Source organism: Radiomyces spectabilis (genome assembly GCF_025331425.1).
Source record: "Radiomyces spectabilis strain NRRL 2753 chromosome Unknown BYT42scaffold_5, whole genome shotgun sequence".
NCBI classification, from domain to species: Eukaryota; Fungi; Mucoromycota; class Mucoromycetes; order Mucorales; family Radiomycetaceae; genus Radiomyces; species Radiomyces spectabilis.
In genome coordinates, this window is record NW_026251930.1 from 182,365 (window position 1) to 195,851 (window position 13,487).

The 13,487-nt window shown below is 43.7% G+C and overlaps 5 protein-coding genes across 5 annotated transcripts; 4 read left to right on the plus strand and 1 right to left on the minus strand.

Annotated features, from left to right (window-relative positions):
• Positions 1 to 723: 723 nt before the first annotated feature.
• Positions 724 to 1,463, plus strand: BYT42DRAFT_564741 (uncharacterized protein). The gene is made up of 2 exons (XM_051567780.1): positions 724 to 1,078; positions 1,149 to 1,463. The coding sequence occupies exons 1-2, from the start codon at positions 787 to 789 to the stop codon at positions 1,295 to 1,297; spliced, it is 441 nt and encodes a 146-aa protein (XP_051424230.1). The 5' UTR covers positions 724 to 786; the 3' UTR covers positions 1,298 to 1,463.
• BYT42DRAFT_564744 (uncharacterized protein) lies at positions 1,464 to 2,598 on the minus strand. Its single transcript, XM_051567781.1, has 2 exons — positions 1,705 to 2,598; positions 1,464 to 1,634 (listed from the first exon to the last, which is right to left on the minus strand). Exons 1-2 carry the CDS (start codon positions 2,480 to 2,482, stop codon positions 1,516 to 1,518), a joined length of 897 nt encoding a protein of 298 aa, XP_051424231.1. The 5' UTR covers positions 2,483 to 2,598; the 3' UTR covers positions 1,464 to 1,515.
• A 171-nt stretch (positions 2,599 to 2,769) lies between these two features.
• BYT42DRAFT_494910 (P-loop containing nucleoside triphosphate hydrolase protein) lies at positions 2,770 to 3,744 on the plus strand (the record flags this gene model as incomplete). Its single annotated transcript, XM_051564327.1, has 1 exon — positions 2,770 to 3,744. The coding sequence occupies one exon, from the start codon at positions 2,770 to 2,772 to the stop codon at positions 3,742 to 3,744; it is 975 nt and encodes a 324-aa protein (XP_051424232.1).
• A 6,183-nt stretch (positions 3,745 to 9,927) lies between these two features.
• On the plus strand, positions 9,928 to 11,054 carry BYT42DRAFT_495044 (rab-GTPase-TBC domain-containing protein; the record flags this gene model as incomplete). The annotated part of the gene is made up of 5 exons (XM_051564337.1): positions 9,928 to 10,087; positions 10,156 to 10,202; positions 10,266 to 10,389; positions 10,468 to 10,931; positions 11,019 to 11,054. Coding segments are annotated over 5 exons (831 nt in total), but the record flags the coding sequence as incomplete, so codon positions are not given.
• An 806-nt stretch (positions 11,055 to 11,860) lies between these two features.
• On the plus strand, positions 11,861 to 13,462 carry BYT42DRAFT_564753 (isoprenoid synthase domain-containing protein). Its single transcript, XM_051567782.1, has 6 exons — positions 11,861 to 12,036; positions 12,104 to 12,284; positions 12,350 to 12,448; positions 12,542 to 12,778; positions 12,842 to 12,997; positions 13,055 to 13,462. The coding sequence occupies exons 1-6, from the start codon at positions 11,900 to 11,902 to the stop codon at positions 13,181 to 13,183; spliced, it is 939 nt and encodes a 312-aa protein (XP_051424234.1). The 5' UTR covers positions 11,861 to 11,899; the 3' UTR covers positions 13,184 to 13,462.
• The last annotated feature ends 25 nt before the right edge of the window (positions 13,463 to 13,487 follow it).

Genomic DNA, 13,487 nt, shown 5'->3' on the forward strand with positions numbered 1-13,487 from the left:
GGGCATTTTTTTTGATCAAAAAGGTGTCAGGAAGGACGCTGTTGGATTAAAAAAAAAAACTGGGATGACACGAACCGCGGGCCGGTCGTTTTTCCCTTTTGGACGCCGGAGCGAATATGCACATCAGGTCATACCTTATTTTCTTTTCGCGACAACCTTCCGATGCTGCATCTTTATTGTTTAAAAAGACGTATGTCGACTTCTTAAACCGACGACTTTTTTTTATTCTTTTTTTCCTTTACCGTATTCGTTGTGCATGTCTTGAATGATTTGAGAAAAAAAAAGTCTCAATAAATGGAATGCGGAAGGGAAAAAAAAGCAACGACAAACAAACACGCTTGGCTTTTTCCATCCCGTGATACCGTACTCACCTCAAAAGGATTAAACTGCCGAACTGACTTGCTGAGACCTTCATTTTTTTTTTCTTTTGCCTCGACGGAAGGGTACAGTATGTCGATCGAAAGCTAGAAGTACTCGTCTTTCATGGCCATAGGTCATCACTCTGCTCCGTGCAGCGTTTGATGCCAGCCAATACGTTGGTATTTCTGTCAGGTGACGTTTCGTTCAAACAACCGCATAAGTATGCAAAGAAACGGACAGACAGAGTTGATGCATCATTGAATCAGACAAGTACAAAAAAAAAAAGGTTTGTGTCATGTTGCACATCCGATTGCTACACTATAACAAGCCTCTTTTGTGAATCCATTTCTTTTCTTTTCTTTTTTTTCTTTTTCCTTCTTCTTCCCTTGTTGTTGTTTCTTGTCCTTTTTCCTTGTCTTTCTCATAATGGCTTCCACAGAATACGGTAGCGTGCCTCCTCGAACCGATGAAGAAACACCTCTTGTCGGTGAACGCGCGGTCCAGGAGCCCCAGACATGCTTGCAAAAGTTGAAGCACACCTTGCGTCTCCATGGCCACCGTGTTTTCATTACTTGGTTTATCATCATCCTCATCACGGCTGTGATCACCTTGACCTATTATTTCTCTTCGCACTCCAACGATCTATTGCAGCATCAATGTGTTTCCGACCGTAGCTGGTTTGTCGCCTTGATCTTGTCCATCTTCTTTGGTCCCTTCGGTAAGTTGTCATCTCAAATGTTTGAATTGTACAAACTATGTCTCACCGTCATATGGTCGTGCCTTGATAGGTGTGGATCGTTTCTATCTTGGTTATGTGTTTCTGGGTATCCTAAAACTCGTCACGGCTGGTCTCGGTGGTATCTGGTGGACCATTGATGTGATCCTGATCGCTCTTAACGTTCTCACCGATCATCCCGATGGTTGTCACCTTCGCTAATACTTTTTATGCAGATACCCTTTCCTTACTCTCATCATTTCTACTTGCTTGTTGTTTACCATAGCGGATAATCAAAAAAGAATCTCATATCAGAAAAAAAAAAGAAGAGGTTGAATACCCTTTGTTGTGTACCTAATTTACTGGATATCGAAGAATATAAATAGTTTATTGTATCTTACATTGAGTGATCATGAATGGATTGGGTCTTTTTTTTTATTCTATCGAAGTTTAGAATAAGGTCCCATTCGCTCGCGTTCCTTCTTTACTCGTACATCCATGTTACGTTCCTTCCATGTACTTTTTCTGAGCTTGATCGGTCGGTTACCGACATATTTGCCTACATTAAACACATCGCGTCAGTATCCACTGATGACCATTATAACCATATTAACTCTCATAAAACATACCGTTCATCTCTCGCCATGCTTTGACAAAGTCATTGGGATCCTTGAAGCTGATGAATCCAAATCCTTTGGATTTGCCGGTGCGTTTGTCTCGCACCACACGCGTTCGTTGCAGACTGGGGTATTTTTGGAACGTTTTGAACAGCAGTTCATCCGTGACCTCATTTCCGAGATCACCAGCAAATAATCTGAAATCGTTATCTTCCCACTCCAGCAGAGTAGGATCTTCCCACACCTCGCCACCAGCGGCACGCACCATATTCTTCTTTTTACCCTTCTTTTTCTCTTCCTTTTCCGCGGGCGACCCCGTGGCCGATACGGACTTGGGGCCAGTGTAACCTGAAGTGGAGATCGTCACGGGGGGTGTATTGCTATGTCCTGCCGCGGTAGGAATAACAGGTGTAAATCGTGAAGGTGTCGTATTGTTGCCTTGCGCCGCGGCTGTGGCACTGGAAGCAGTTGCAGTGGCGGCAGCAGCAGCCGAAGCGTAATATTGTGCATAGTAATTGGCATCATAAGTCGTATCATAACTGTACTGTGATGCATCGTACTGAGACGCATCGTACTGAGACGCATCATACTGCGAAGGGTCGTAGGCATACGTTGTTGACCCGTCGGCTGCCGTAGCACCTGTGTAGCTGCCTGTTGAATAATCATAACCATAATAATACTGATTGGGATCGTAATACCCGGAATAATCTACAGCATCAGCTGTCGCAGTTGCCGATGCCGTCGTATCACTGTTGACTGCAGATGAAGTGGGTGTATCGTTGGCCGACATTTGGAAGGGTAAATGCAAAATACAGATTGAACACACGAGAAAAACAACTTGAACCAGCAAATGAGCGGGAAATCGACACGATGACCGACGTTTCTAGAAATCCGAAGTCACGCATTACCGGATTTGGGGAGCTTTTTTTTGCCTTTTTTTGGGTGCCTCTTTTTTGTTATCCGTCTCTTTACTTTCTTTCTATTTCCCTTAATCTCGTGTGTGTGTTTATGGCTGCTCGTTTCGTGCCTCGAACATCGTTTCCTTATGATCGTGTGATCAACTGGTTTCCCGGTCACATGAACAAAGGTCTGCGTGTGATCTCGGAAAAGCTGAATGCCGTCGATCTGGTCGTGGAAGTCCGCGATGCCCGCATTCCGCTGTCGTCTGTGAATCCCAACTTTGAAAAAGTCGTGGGGAAAAAGTCTCGACTCATCGTTTACAACAAGTTTGATCTGGCCCAGCCCGACACCAAAACCCCCATTCTCAATGCATTTGCTCGTCATGCCCCTCAAACACCCGTCATTTTCACGAGCTGCCAAACCGATCAAAGCATACGCGATATATTAAAGTACGCCGCATCCCTCGGCTATCCCATTCCGCAAGTCACGTTGATGATCGTCGGTATGCCCAACGTCGGCAAATCCTCGCTTATCAATTCACTTCGTCGTGTAGGCGTTGGCAAAGGCAAAGCTGCCGCAACCGGAGCTCAGCCGGGCATCACACGATCGGTGGCAGGTACCGTCAAGGTCCTCGAGGATCCCAATGTCTACCTGATTGACACCCCCGGCGTTATGGTGCCTCACATTGCCGATCCGGTACGAAGCTTAAAGGTGGCACTGACAGGCGGCATTCGCGACCACTTGGCCGACGAACAAGTCATGGCGGACTACTTACTGTTCCGTCTGAACCAATTCGAAGCCTACGATTACGCTTCCTGGTTTCGACTTCCCAACGGAGAACCGACCAACGACGCCCAAGTGCTACTCGAATCCGTGGCGCGGCGCATCGGAGCCATCGTCAAAGGCGGTGAGCTCGATCTCACTATGGCCGCCAAATTCTTTATCAAGCAATATCGTCTCGGCAAATTTGGTCGATTTACATTGGACAATGTGACTCCTGATCATCTCAACACATTTTTTAATCAGATGAAGATGTACGGCAGTGAGCAAAAGGATAGTGTCACGGCATCGCTCAGTCGGCGACAAGAGAAAAAGTTGGCGAAGCTGGCGTTTCGAAAAGAGATGCAGAAAAAAAAGAAATCCACATCCTAAGATATTTTTAGATCCATTCCCATCGTCCCCTCCTCCAACCTATCATGAAAGCATTCTTGTCATTTCCATGCTGTTTATATTTTACATCGATACTTTAAACGCATCAAAAAGATATACCATGTCAGCCTCTTTATTAAAATTTTCATGCCTTTTTTGGTTCCATCACCAGTCACAGAGATCTGCATTAATAAACTGGGTCAAAGCCTCGCCTTCATCCAGCTGTCCTTCCCGGCTTTCCAGCAATGCCATGATCCCATCTTTTATTCGCGACTTGTTCCCTTCATGTCAGTCGCTTGGTGAATACATTGAACAACAATGGCAACTCACTATTGAATCCATTAATCTGCCCGACCATGATCGCGACGTATCTATCCGGCTCCTGAACCAAGCTCTTGTCGCGCATTCTTCAACCTCACAATCACTCGGACAAAAGATAGAACTCAACCAAGTGGATGATTTATCGCCACGTCCCGTACCTCGGGTAGGTGTAGTTAAAGCACTTTATTCGCGATGCACTTCTACAAGTAATTGATCATTGTATGATCAATAGGTGGTGGAAAGAATCGTAAAGGAACTCTTACAGGAACGACAATACAAACATGTGCTGGCTGCTGGCTTTAGTTTGGTAACTATATTGCGTAAAAAACATCTCGTCGGCTTTTGATGATATTCACCATTTGATTAGTCTACCGTCGACAGCGATGGTCAGCAATCGATCGAAACGAAATACCCAAACACTTTGGTGAATGAACTTCAGTCCCCCGCCTGGGCCTTGGTATTGCAACTGTAATGTGAACAAAAGTCTTACTTGATGAATGCACATACGCTTATTTGAAATTTCTGGTACAGCTTGGGGGAAGACCGATTCGTGAACCTGATGAAAAGCAGCATCATCCTGATCCGATTGGAGCACGGATCATTTTATCAAATATCAGGTAAAACGCATGCATGGGTTATCATGCCACAACAAGGACCTGGTACTAAACCGTTTTTGATTCGGCTTGCTTAGGTCTGCCTGTCAATGAAGTTGTTCAGGATAATATCGCATCTTCGAGGATGAGCAACGATTTGTCCCACTTTCGGTCTACTTTCTTGCATGATTTATGTGATCCTAACAGCTCTTTATCACGCCGCCTCTGGAACACTTTGAAAGAATCAAATACTGGTTCCCTTATAAAGCGACGGCCAATACTGAGTTTGTTTACCAAGAATAAACGTCAACGCATTTCCAATACTCCGACCGCCGATACCCCAGCTTCTACTGTCGAACCATCGCTGCCAGAAAATCAGGTCGATAAAACGATTCCTAGCAAACGAAATTATACCCCCGATAGTTCTGAAGCGGTTGCTCAGGACATCCCTTCCAATAAAATGAAGCGTACGAAGCCGAGTCGCAAGCAACGAAAATCGGCAGCCGCTGCACGTCAACTCTCTGGATCCCAACAAGAGAGCAGCCGCGCTAGAGACTCGAAAGCGAAGAACATCCCATTGGAAAGGTATGTTGGCAATCCGCGTGGGGATTAAATCAGGCGGCTTGATTCATGAAATGATATGCAATGAAAGTAGCAAGAGCGAAACAAGTACTGCCATTGATCGCTTCAACTTGTATTATGCCTCTCCTATATTGAAAGATGGGAAACCCATCATGGTATTTCCTCCTTATCGTAAGTTCATGCCGTAACCCATAACTGTATGGTGGTCTTGATTCTGATACAACAATGAATAGATATCTTTCACGAGCGATCGAATGATACAAAAAGTGATGATGATGCAGTGATGCGTCAATACCTAAGAGTCATCTTTCCCAGCGAGTGTCGGTCAGGCAACGCGGTGAGTGAGCAATACATTTGAGCGCATGTTCCCCCACTAACCCCCAGACTGAATGCTAATGTATTGGAAACCTTTAGAACACCAACTTACCAAAACGCTTGGTTTCCATTCAACCTCTCATATTGCGGCTCTATAAGGACCACCGCCAGTGCCACATCAAAAAGTTACTCGACGCCACCTGTCCTTTCCCTGTAAGTATGGCAATAACCTAATTCAAATGTACCTTTGCCTTACATTAGCATTGCAGACACATACGTTTTCGGTATCTACCTCTTTTACACACCATGATCATGTAAGTCGTTGAACAAAACCGTGAAAAGCAGGATGTAACTTAGGCATTTCATTCAGGTATGTACATTTGTCATTGCTTATATGAAACGCACGGTTCCCTTTGATATTTGGGGCTCGCAACATAACTGGGAGGTGATTACGAGAGCGATCAAACGTTTCATACGTCTAAGAAAACGCGAGAACTTGCGCGTCCACGAAATCATGAAGCATTTCAAGGTAAAAAAGCCTTACAAACAACCTATTCCGGGACCCCAATGCAAACTATGAATAGGTGACCGACTGCAGTTGGGCATGCCCCGCCGACAGTGGAGCCAAACGCAGGCGAATGGTGCCGACGGATCTTCAAAAAAGAACGTCTTTAATCCTTCAATTTGTAAAGTGGTTATTCAACGATTACATCATTCCGCTCATAAGAGTAAGTGGTGCCCGATGCCTTTGTTCTTGTCAATCGTGCAGCCATTGACCTTTTTTTTTTTTTCGGTTGCAAAAAGTCTTCATTTTATGTCACCGAACATTCTCAGTATCGAAATCGCATTTTTTATTACCGTCACGATGTATGGCAAGCGATTTCCCGTCCGTTCCTCCACCAGTTGACCTCCAAACGGTATAGCTTGATTGAGTCAGACAAAGTAGGTTGCTGAGGAGAAAAATAGCTTTGGACACATCGTGCTAAATAACCATGATGGATTATCGCAGACTACGTTACCGAACACCCGACTCGGCGTTGCTTCTATCCGATTATTACCAAAGAAAGAGACTCTGCGAACAATTACCAATATGTCGCAAACACTGTCCATCGTAAGTTTGATCAGCGCGAATCAATCAATGCAGTCATTGAATGACGCAAAATGTTGATAGGCAAACGCCAAGGGAAAGAAAAGATCTATCAACACGACACTTCGAGATGCTTTACAGATTCTGAATCTGGAAAAGGTAACGCGGAAAAATGAAGCTGTTCAATTTCTTTCCTGTCGTTCACATGGGTTTGGGTAGACACGCAAAAGTCAAGTACTAGGAAGCTCCATCATGCACATGGACGTTTTATGGAACAACATCATGCAGTACAAAAAATCAGTGACCAAACGTCACCCCGCAGCGTAAGTCTTGAATTACGATTGCTTCATGAAAAGAGGTTAATCCCTACAACGTTAAATAGACGTTTCTATTTTGCGAAATGCGATGTCATGAACTGTTTCGACACCATTGATCAGCAGAAATTATTGCAATTGCTCAACCGAATCGTATCGGATGTAAATTTCTGGAGTAAACCTATGTGTCTGAATAATTTCGATTCATTCTTGCTGATTAGGAGGGATACGTTTTGCGAAAGTACAGCATGACAGGCGTGGCACAGCAACGATTGATACGAAAGTACAAGCAAAGCGCCAGTCATGTACACAGTGAGTAATACTATTAGCGCTGACATATAGATTCTGTGCTGATGCCATGGCTAGATATATATTCGTTTCCTTGTTACGCACAAAAGATGCTGGATGTTCCAGGTCGACCATTTATCTATACTGATAATGTAAGAAGGGCTGATTCATGGCTGGCTATCACGTCACTCGAAATGCAACTAACACCTGTCAAATTAGGTGGTTTATCGTTGCAAAGAAAGAGACAAAATACTCGAGCTGATGGAGGATCACATCACCAACACCATTGTCAAGGTGAAAAACTTGAGCGAGTTGCGGGATTTCTGACGAATGTATGCTTACTCTGTAACAGGTTGATGGAAAGTTTTATAAACAATCCATCGGTATTCCTCAAGGCTCGTGTTTATCCACACTTCTTTGCAGGTAAAACCGGGAAAGTAAAAGTATGATGTAATCTGGTCTCCATTTAATGAAAATGAATGTGATAGCTTCTATTATGGCCAAATGGAAAATGAGGAGCTTGGGTTCTTAAAAGACGATCAAGATGGTGTAAGTAGTCGGGCTGCCCATGGGGATTTTTTTGGCGGTATCGTGACATTCTAATGTGGATAAAAATGACTTAGATCCTCCTACGGTATGTGGACGATTTCTTGTATATCAGTACAAATCGTGATGTTGTCAGACGATTTAAGGAGAAGATGAACCAGGGTACGTGTGGATTCGTTTGCAGTATAATGAAACTAGGATCGTTTATTAACATTATTTTTTAGGTTTTCCAAAATGGGGTTGTTTTGTCAATAAAAGCAAAACATTAACAAATCTGGACAAGGAAATTCATGGTAAATGAATGAAAACAAGGGATATGCATCACCTATTGCTAAAATAGGACGATAGAATTTCCTTGGTGTGCCCATCTGATCGACACCCACACATTGGATGTTGCCTACGACTTTACGCGATATCATTCATGCTGTAAGCGCCTAATCGGTTGGATCGGATTTTTCCTCACTCGCTCACCCCATCTTATGCATATAAATTTTCGATAGCCATCAGCGATACATTGACAGTAGGCTATGGAAAATCGCCCGGTGAAACGCTTTTTCTCAGATCCATTCAGTAAGCATGATTCCGCGGATTCAGGGCATCTTACTCACATGGTCAATATGGCTAGATCCATCACCGCACAATTACCAATGATATTGCTGAATCCGCGAACCAACTCTAAAGCTTCCATCCGACGCAACATATTTGGGGCATCCATGCTATGCGCTATCAAGCTGGGCGCTTACTGTCGAGAGCTTTATTCAAGTGGAGTGCATTTTGTCAACCAAGCGTTTGTCGTTGGTAAGATGAATGAAAAAGTACTTGTAATCCAGCGCAGAATTTTTGAACACCGTGGAAGGTATTATTTTTCAGGTGATACAGTGCGTGACAGGCATGCTGCCGGCAGGGATCGACAAGAATCCCATCATTTGGTAAGCGAGATGATCCTCTGTGTGTGAAACTATCTGTGCCTGAATGCTAAATATTTTTTTTTTCTTATTTTGTTTTACTGTTTTTTTCAGGTTCGTCTTGAAAGCTTTCACTGTCGTGTTGACAAAACGACCGCATTTGTTTGACAAGGTGACACGATGTCTGGATATATTACTGGCAAAATATGGGCCAAGCAAGACCCTGGAACAACAAAGTAGTGCTTGGATTCGGTCGGAATTGACCTGCATACAATGGTGAATGTGCGCACGAAAAAAAAAAAGAAATAAAGCCGTTAGGGAGCTCCACATACTCACTGATTTATTTTTTCGACGAAAATGGAGGATGGATTGCCAACGTTGGATATCTCCTTATGGATCTGATGACAATGAAGTGTTTCCATTCTTGTTTCTTTTTTCTATTTTCTTTGGCGTCCCAGTTTAGCTCCTCATTTGATGTTGACCCCTCGCCCCTCCCTTTTTTTTTCTTATATTCTTTCTTCATTCAATCTATTTCTATATATTTTCAAACCTTCCACTTGGTATTTAAAACGACAGATCAACGCTGACCTCTTTTTTTTTCTTTTTTTTTAATATCACACTTATTGTTTTGTAATAATAACATATACAGAAAAAAGTTTATCCATGACATCAAAAGTAGAAAATGGACGTTTTAAAACGGAGGCAGCATACAACTATCAACAAGAGCTTCAGGAAGCTTTGGCTAATTTAATATGGACTGAACGATCGAAACCTTGCGCAGACCATCGAGCGTTATCGGGCGAGACAAAAGTCGACGCAACACCTCCTTTATTTTCACATCGCACAAACTTGAACATGTTTTCATGCTTGCCAGGCGAAAAAGAAAGTCGACCGTATTCACCTTACACAGCCACTCACCACAGCAGCGATCAGCATTGGAAACTATCCATTCATAATTTTACCGACCATCAGTCGATACCTTCTCTACCGCCTTCACCCCGGTCCACGCAATCCGATAAAGACCATTATATCTCAACACCATCACTACGCTCTTCTCCTAGCTCTTCCAGCCTGGTCACTGAGAAATCCTCGCTTCATGACCGTTCGTCCTTGGCTGATATGATGGTGACAGTCCCACCACAATTATCTCTACCACTGTCAGAGAGGTAAGTTCACGCTCTGCCCGCCGCCTGCGCGCTTTCAGGTACCGAGACTGATTCGAGTTGTGATTCATCAGAGACGCATACGGTTTTAAACGCCCCGTGGAATGGGTTGATATTCAAGAATTGGAAACGTTTCAAGTGTATTATCAGCGAATTCTGGCGCGACAAGCGGAAAAGTGGCGAGGATACATGAAAGAAAACAAGGGCCATTGGCCATCGAAAGACGCTAAATGTAGGCTGCTAAAAAGAGATTATGGGTCACTAAAAGTGGAGAGCACTCATTCTATTCTGTCATTTCAGTGATCCGATATGCAAGAAAAGGAATACCGCAAGAGTTGAGAGCAAAGGTTAGCCCACGACCCAAGTGATCAATATGATATACAGCCAACTCAGTGAAAAGAATCCGATAGGCCTGGTTGCATTACAGTGGAGCGCAGCATAAAATGGACACCTGTGTGGGTCACTATGAAGAATTACTCCAACAAGCCGAGGAAATGGGAGATCGTAACGAATACGCCGACATTATTCAGCGAGGTGAGGCGCCAAGTGAAATAGAAAGGGATAGAGCTTAACAGAAGCATGAATCTTTGCTTACTATCCTCGCATGATTAGACCTTCACCGCACCTTTCCAGACAACAGTCATTTTTGTTGCGCGGTTTCTCAAGAGGATGGGTCGGTAACGATGGATCCAAGTACGAACGACCACCTCCAAAAGCTCAAGCGTGTTTTGCTTGCTTTCAGCCTTTATTTGCCCCAAGTCGGATACTGTCAGTCACTCAACTTTTTGGCGGGGTATTTCATTCTTTTATTGGAAGAGGAGGAAGCGTTCTGGTTACTGGTGATGACCATCACCGAGTACTTTCCCCCTGGCATGTTTGATTCATCTTTGGAAGGAGCTACCATAGAACAAGCTGTGCTCATGCAGTCCATCTACGAAAAGATGCCAGGCGTGTGGAATAAGATTGCCAATAAGCGATGTTTCTGGGAATGTGAGCAAACCAACCGGTTACCATCCATCACCCTCGTCACCGGTCACTGGTTCATGACCCTATTTATCAATATCCTCCCCGTAGAGGTGAATATAAATTCTTGCCAAAGAGATTCCTGCGCAAAAATTAACACTGATGATCCTCTTTTTTTTCTCTGCGAACCGGATAAATAGACCGTTCTTCGTGTCTGGGATAGCTTATACATGTAGGTATCCATATTTATCAAGTGAATAACCTAGTATCTCTCTAACACCTTTTCTCCCAATTTCGGTGTGTGTAGTGAAGGCTATGTTACTCTTTTCCGTGCCGCATTGACCATTCTTAAAATATGTGAACCAAAAATATTAGCAATTGAAGATCCCATCGATACGTTTCAGATCCTTCAAAAGGAGCCGCGGCGTCTGTTTAACTGTCATCGATTCATCGCGGTATATAAAGACACTGAAACTGGAAGTGTATGCAAGACACTAACTCCTTGCTTATAACAGACGATTTTTGAGGAAGGCAATATTTCCTACGATGTCAAAATGCAAGAGATTGAAGAACGCCGACTCATGTTCCGCAACCGCCAAAGGCAGCGACAACCACTGGCCAACACCCCACATACACCGACCATGACACTAGATTAGTCTATTGTAGTTGTCTCTTCTGTATTTTATAATGTCATTTGTTATTATAATTTTTTCTCCAAATGATTGCAATAATGCAAATTTTTATTGAAAGCAAAACAAATGATTCCCGTTGCTCCAAACTGCGCAAATCGCAGCGAAACACCGCGAATATCACGATATAGGCCATGACTGATTTTGAGGCCTGAGCAACTCGGGTAAAAAAATAAGTATAAATGCGAATGGAACATAGGTTGGCGCAAAAAAAAGACGTTTATATCAACAGTCGGGATTGTATGGAGAAGCGCGAGCATCCATGCAATTTCCCGTGGTTCCCAAAAGCGCAATCACCGTCCCAAATTTTCGGTGCCCGCCCCTGGAGTATATATTTTTTTGTGTGGTGTATAGGTCGAATCGGCACATCTAAGAGCAACTACAAAGAAGCGATGAATTGCACCCGAACCATCCATCGCACCATCCAAAGCACGATCGTCGCTCGATCCTATACCAAGCTTCCACGCTACTACTCAACCACCCTCGAACAAACCCAATCAGCCCTTAAATACTGTCGCGATTCAGTCCGGTAAAAAGAAATGGGAAAACAAGGGGAAGTCAAAGATCGCCGTTTTACTGATATGTGCGATCCACAGACAGCGAGATTACGACGCTTATCTATGTGTTCCATTCTACCCTGCTCAACTGCGTAATGCACAGTATGCGATCCGAGCATTCAACGTGGAACTGGCATCGGTTCGAGAAAACGTTTCCAAAACAGAGATTGGTAAAATGCGTATGCAGTTCTGGAAAGACACGATCGACAAAGTGTTTGCAGTAAGTGAGCGGTGGCTAGTCTTGGTGTTGGGGAAACCAAGATCTGAATTGTGTGGCATTGGTAGGGTCGACCACCGCAGCAACCGATCGCTTTAGCATTAGCGGAAGCCTTGAAATCGTGTGATCTGTCATCCATGTGGTTTAAGCGGATCATTTCCGAACGGGTAAGCAGCGATGGCGATTGACCAAAATCGATAAAGCCAAAAGAAGGGAGCGTTCTAACTATGTTGCTTGCAATGGGCGATGGCATTGATTAGTCTGAAAATTTGGACGACCATCAATTCATGACTATCAAAGATATGGAAACTTATGCGGAGAATACGGCTTCCAGCTTGTTGTACCTGCAATTGGAATCCCTGGGTGTCCGGGATGTCAATGCCGATCATACGATTAGCCATCTCGGAAAAATGATGGGTATTGCCACTTTTCTTCGTGCCCTGCCTTTCCATCTGAGCCAAAAACGACTGATTTTACCAGCTCAAGTCACGGCCAAGGTAACTGAGTAACCATGAGTGACAGGGTATCGAATCAGAAATATAACGTGGACATCATGACAGCACAAGCTTTCGCAAGAGGATTTATTCCGAGGCCACGTTGAGGGAGTGGACGATGCTGTTTTTGAAGTAGCTACAGCGGCCTATGATCAGTTATTGACCGCTCGGTCGTTACTGAAATCGGTCCCTCCTGCGGCGTTCCCTGTACTATTACACGCTGTAAGTCGGATAGAGAGTGGCAGAAAAAAAAGGGAAGCTTACAAGGATGCATCCTAGGTACCATCGATCAAATATCTAGAAGCATTAGAAAAAGTCGACTTTAACGTATTTGATACCAAGTTGCAGCGAAAAGACTGGAAACTTCCATTGACGCTTTGGAATGCTTATAGAAAACAAGAAATCTAGAAGAACAGAAATCCATACTTGTAATTATCCTCTCTTTCAACCCATTGGGTTATCCATATCCTTTTTTTTTTTTTTGTGTGTTCATCATGGCGATGCATGTGCCCATTGATGTTGTGTATCGATGAAAAAAAAATATCAGGCACACGTGGAGTGGATTAGATCAGCACGTCGTAGATACACAGAAATAAGAAATAAGAATGCACTTTAGACTGACGGTCTATCGGAAGTGAAGGTTCAGCGCGTCGATCCAAATGCTGTGAAATCTATTTATAGTGATGCAATTTCTACAAACTGACCATACACG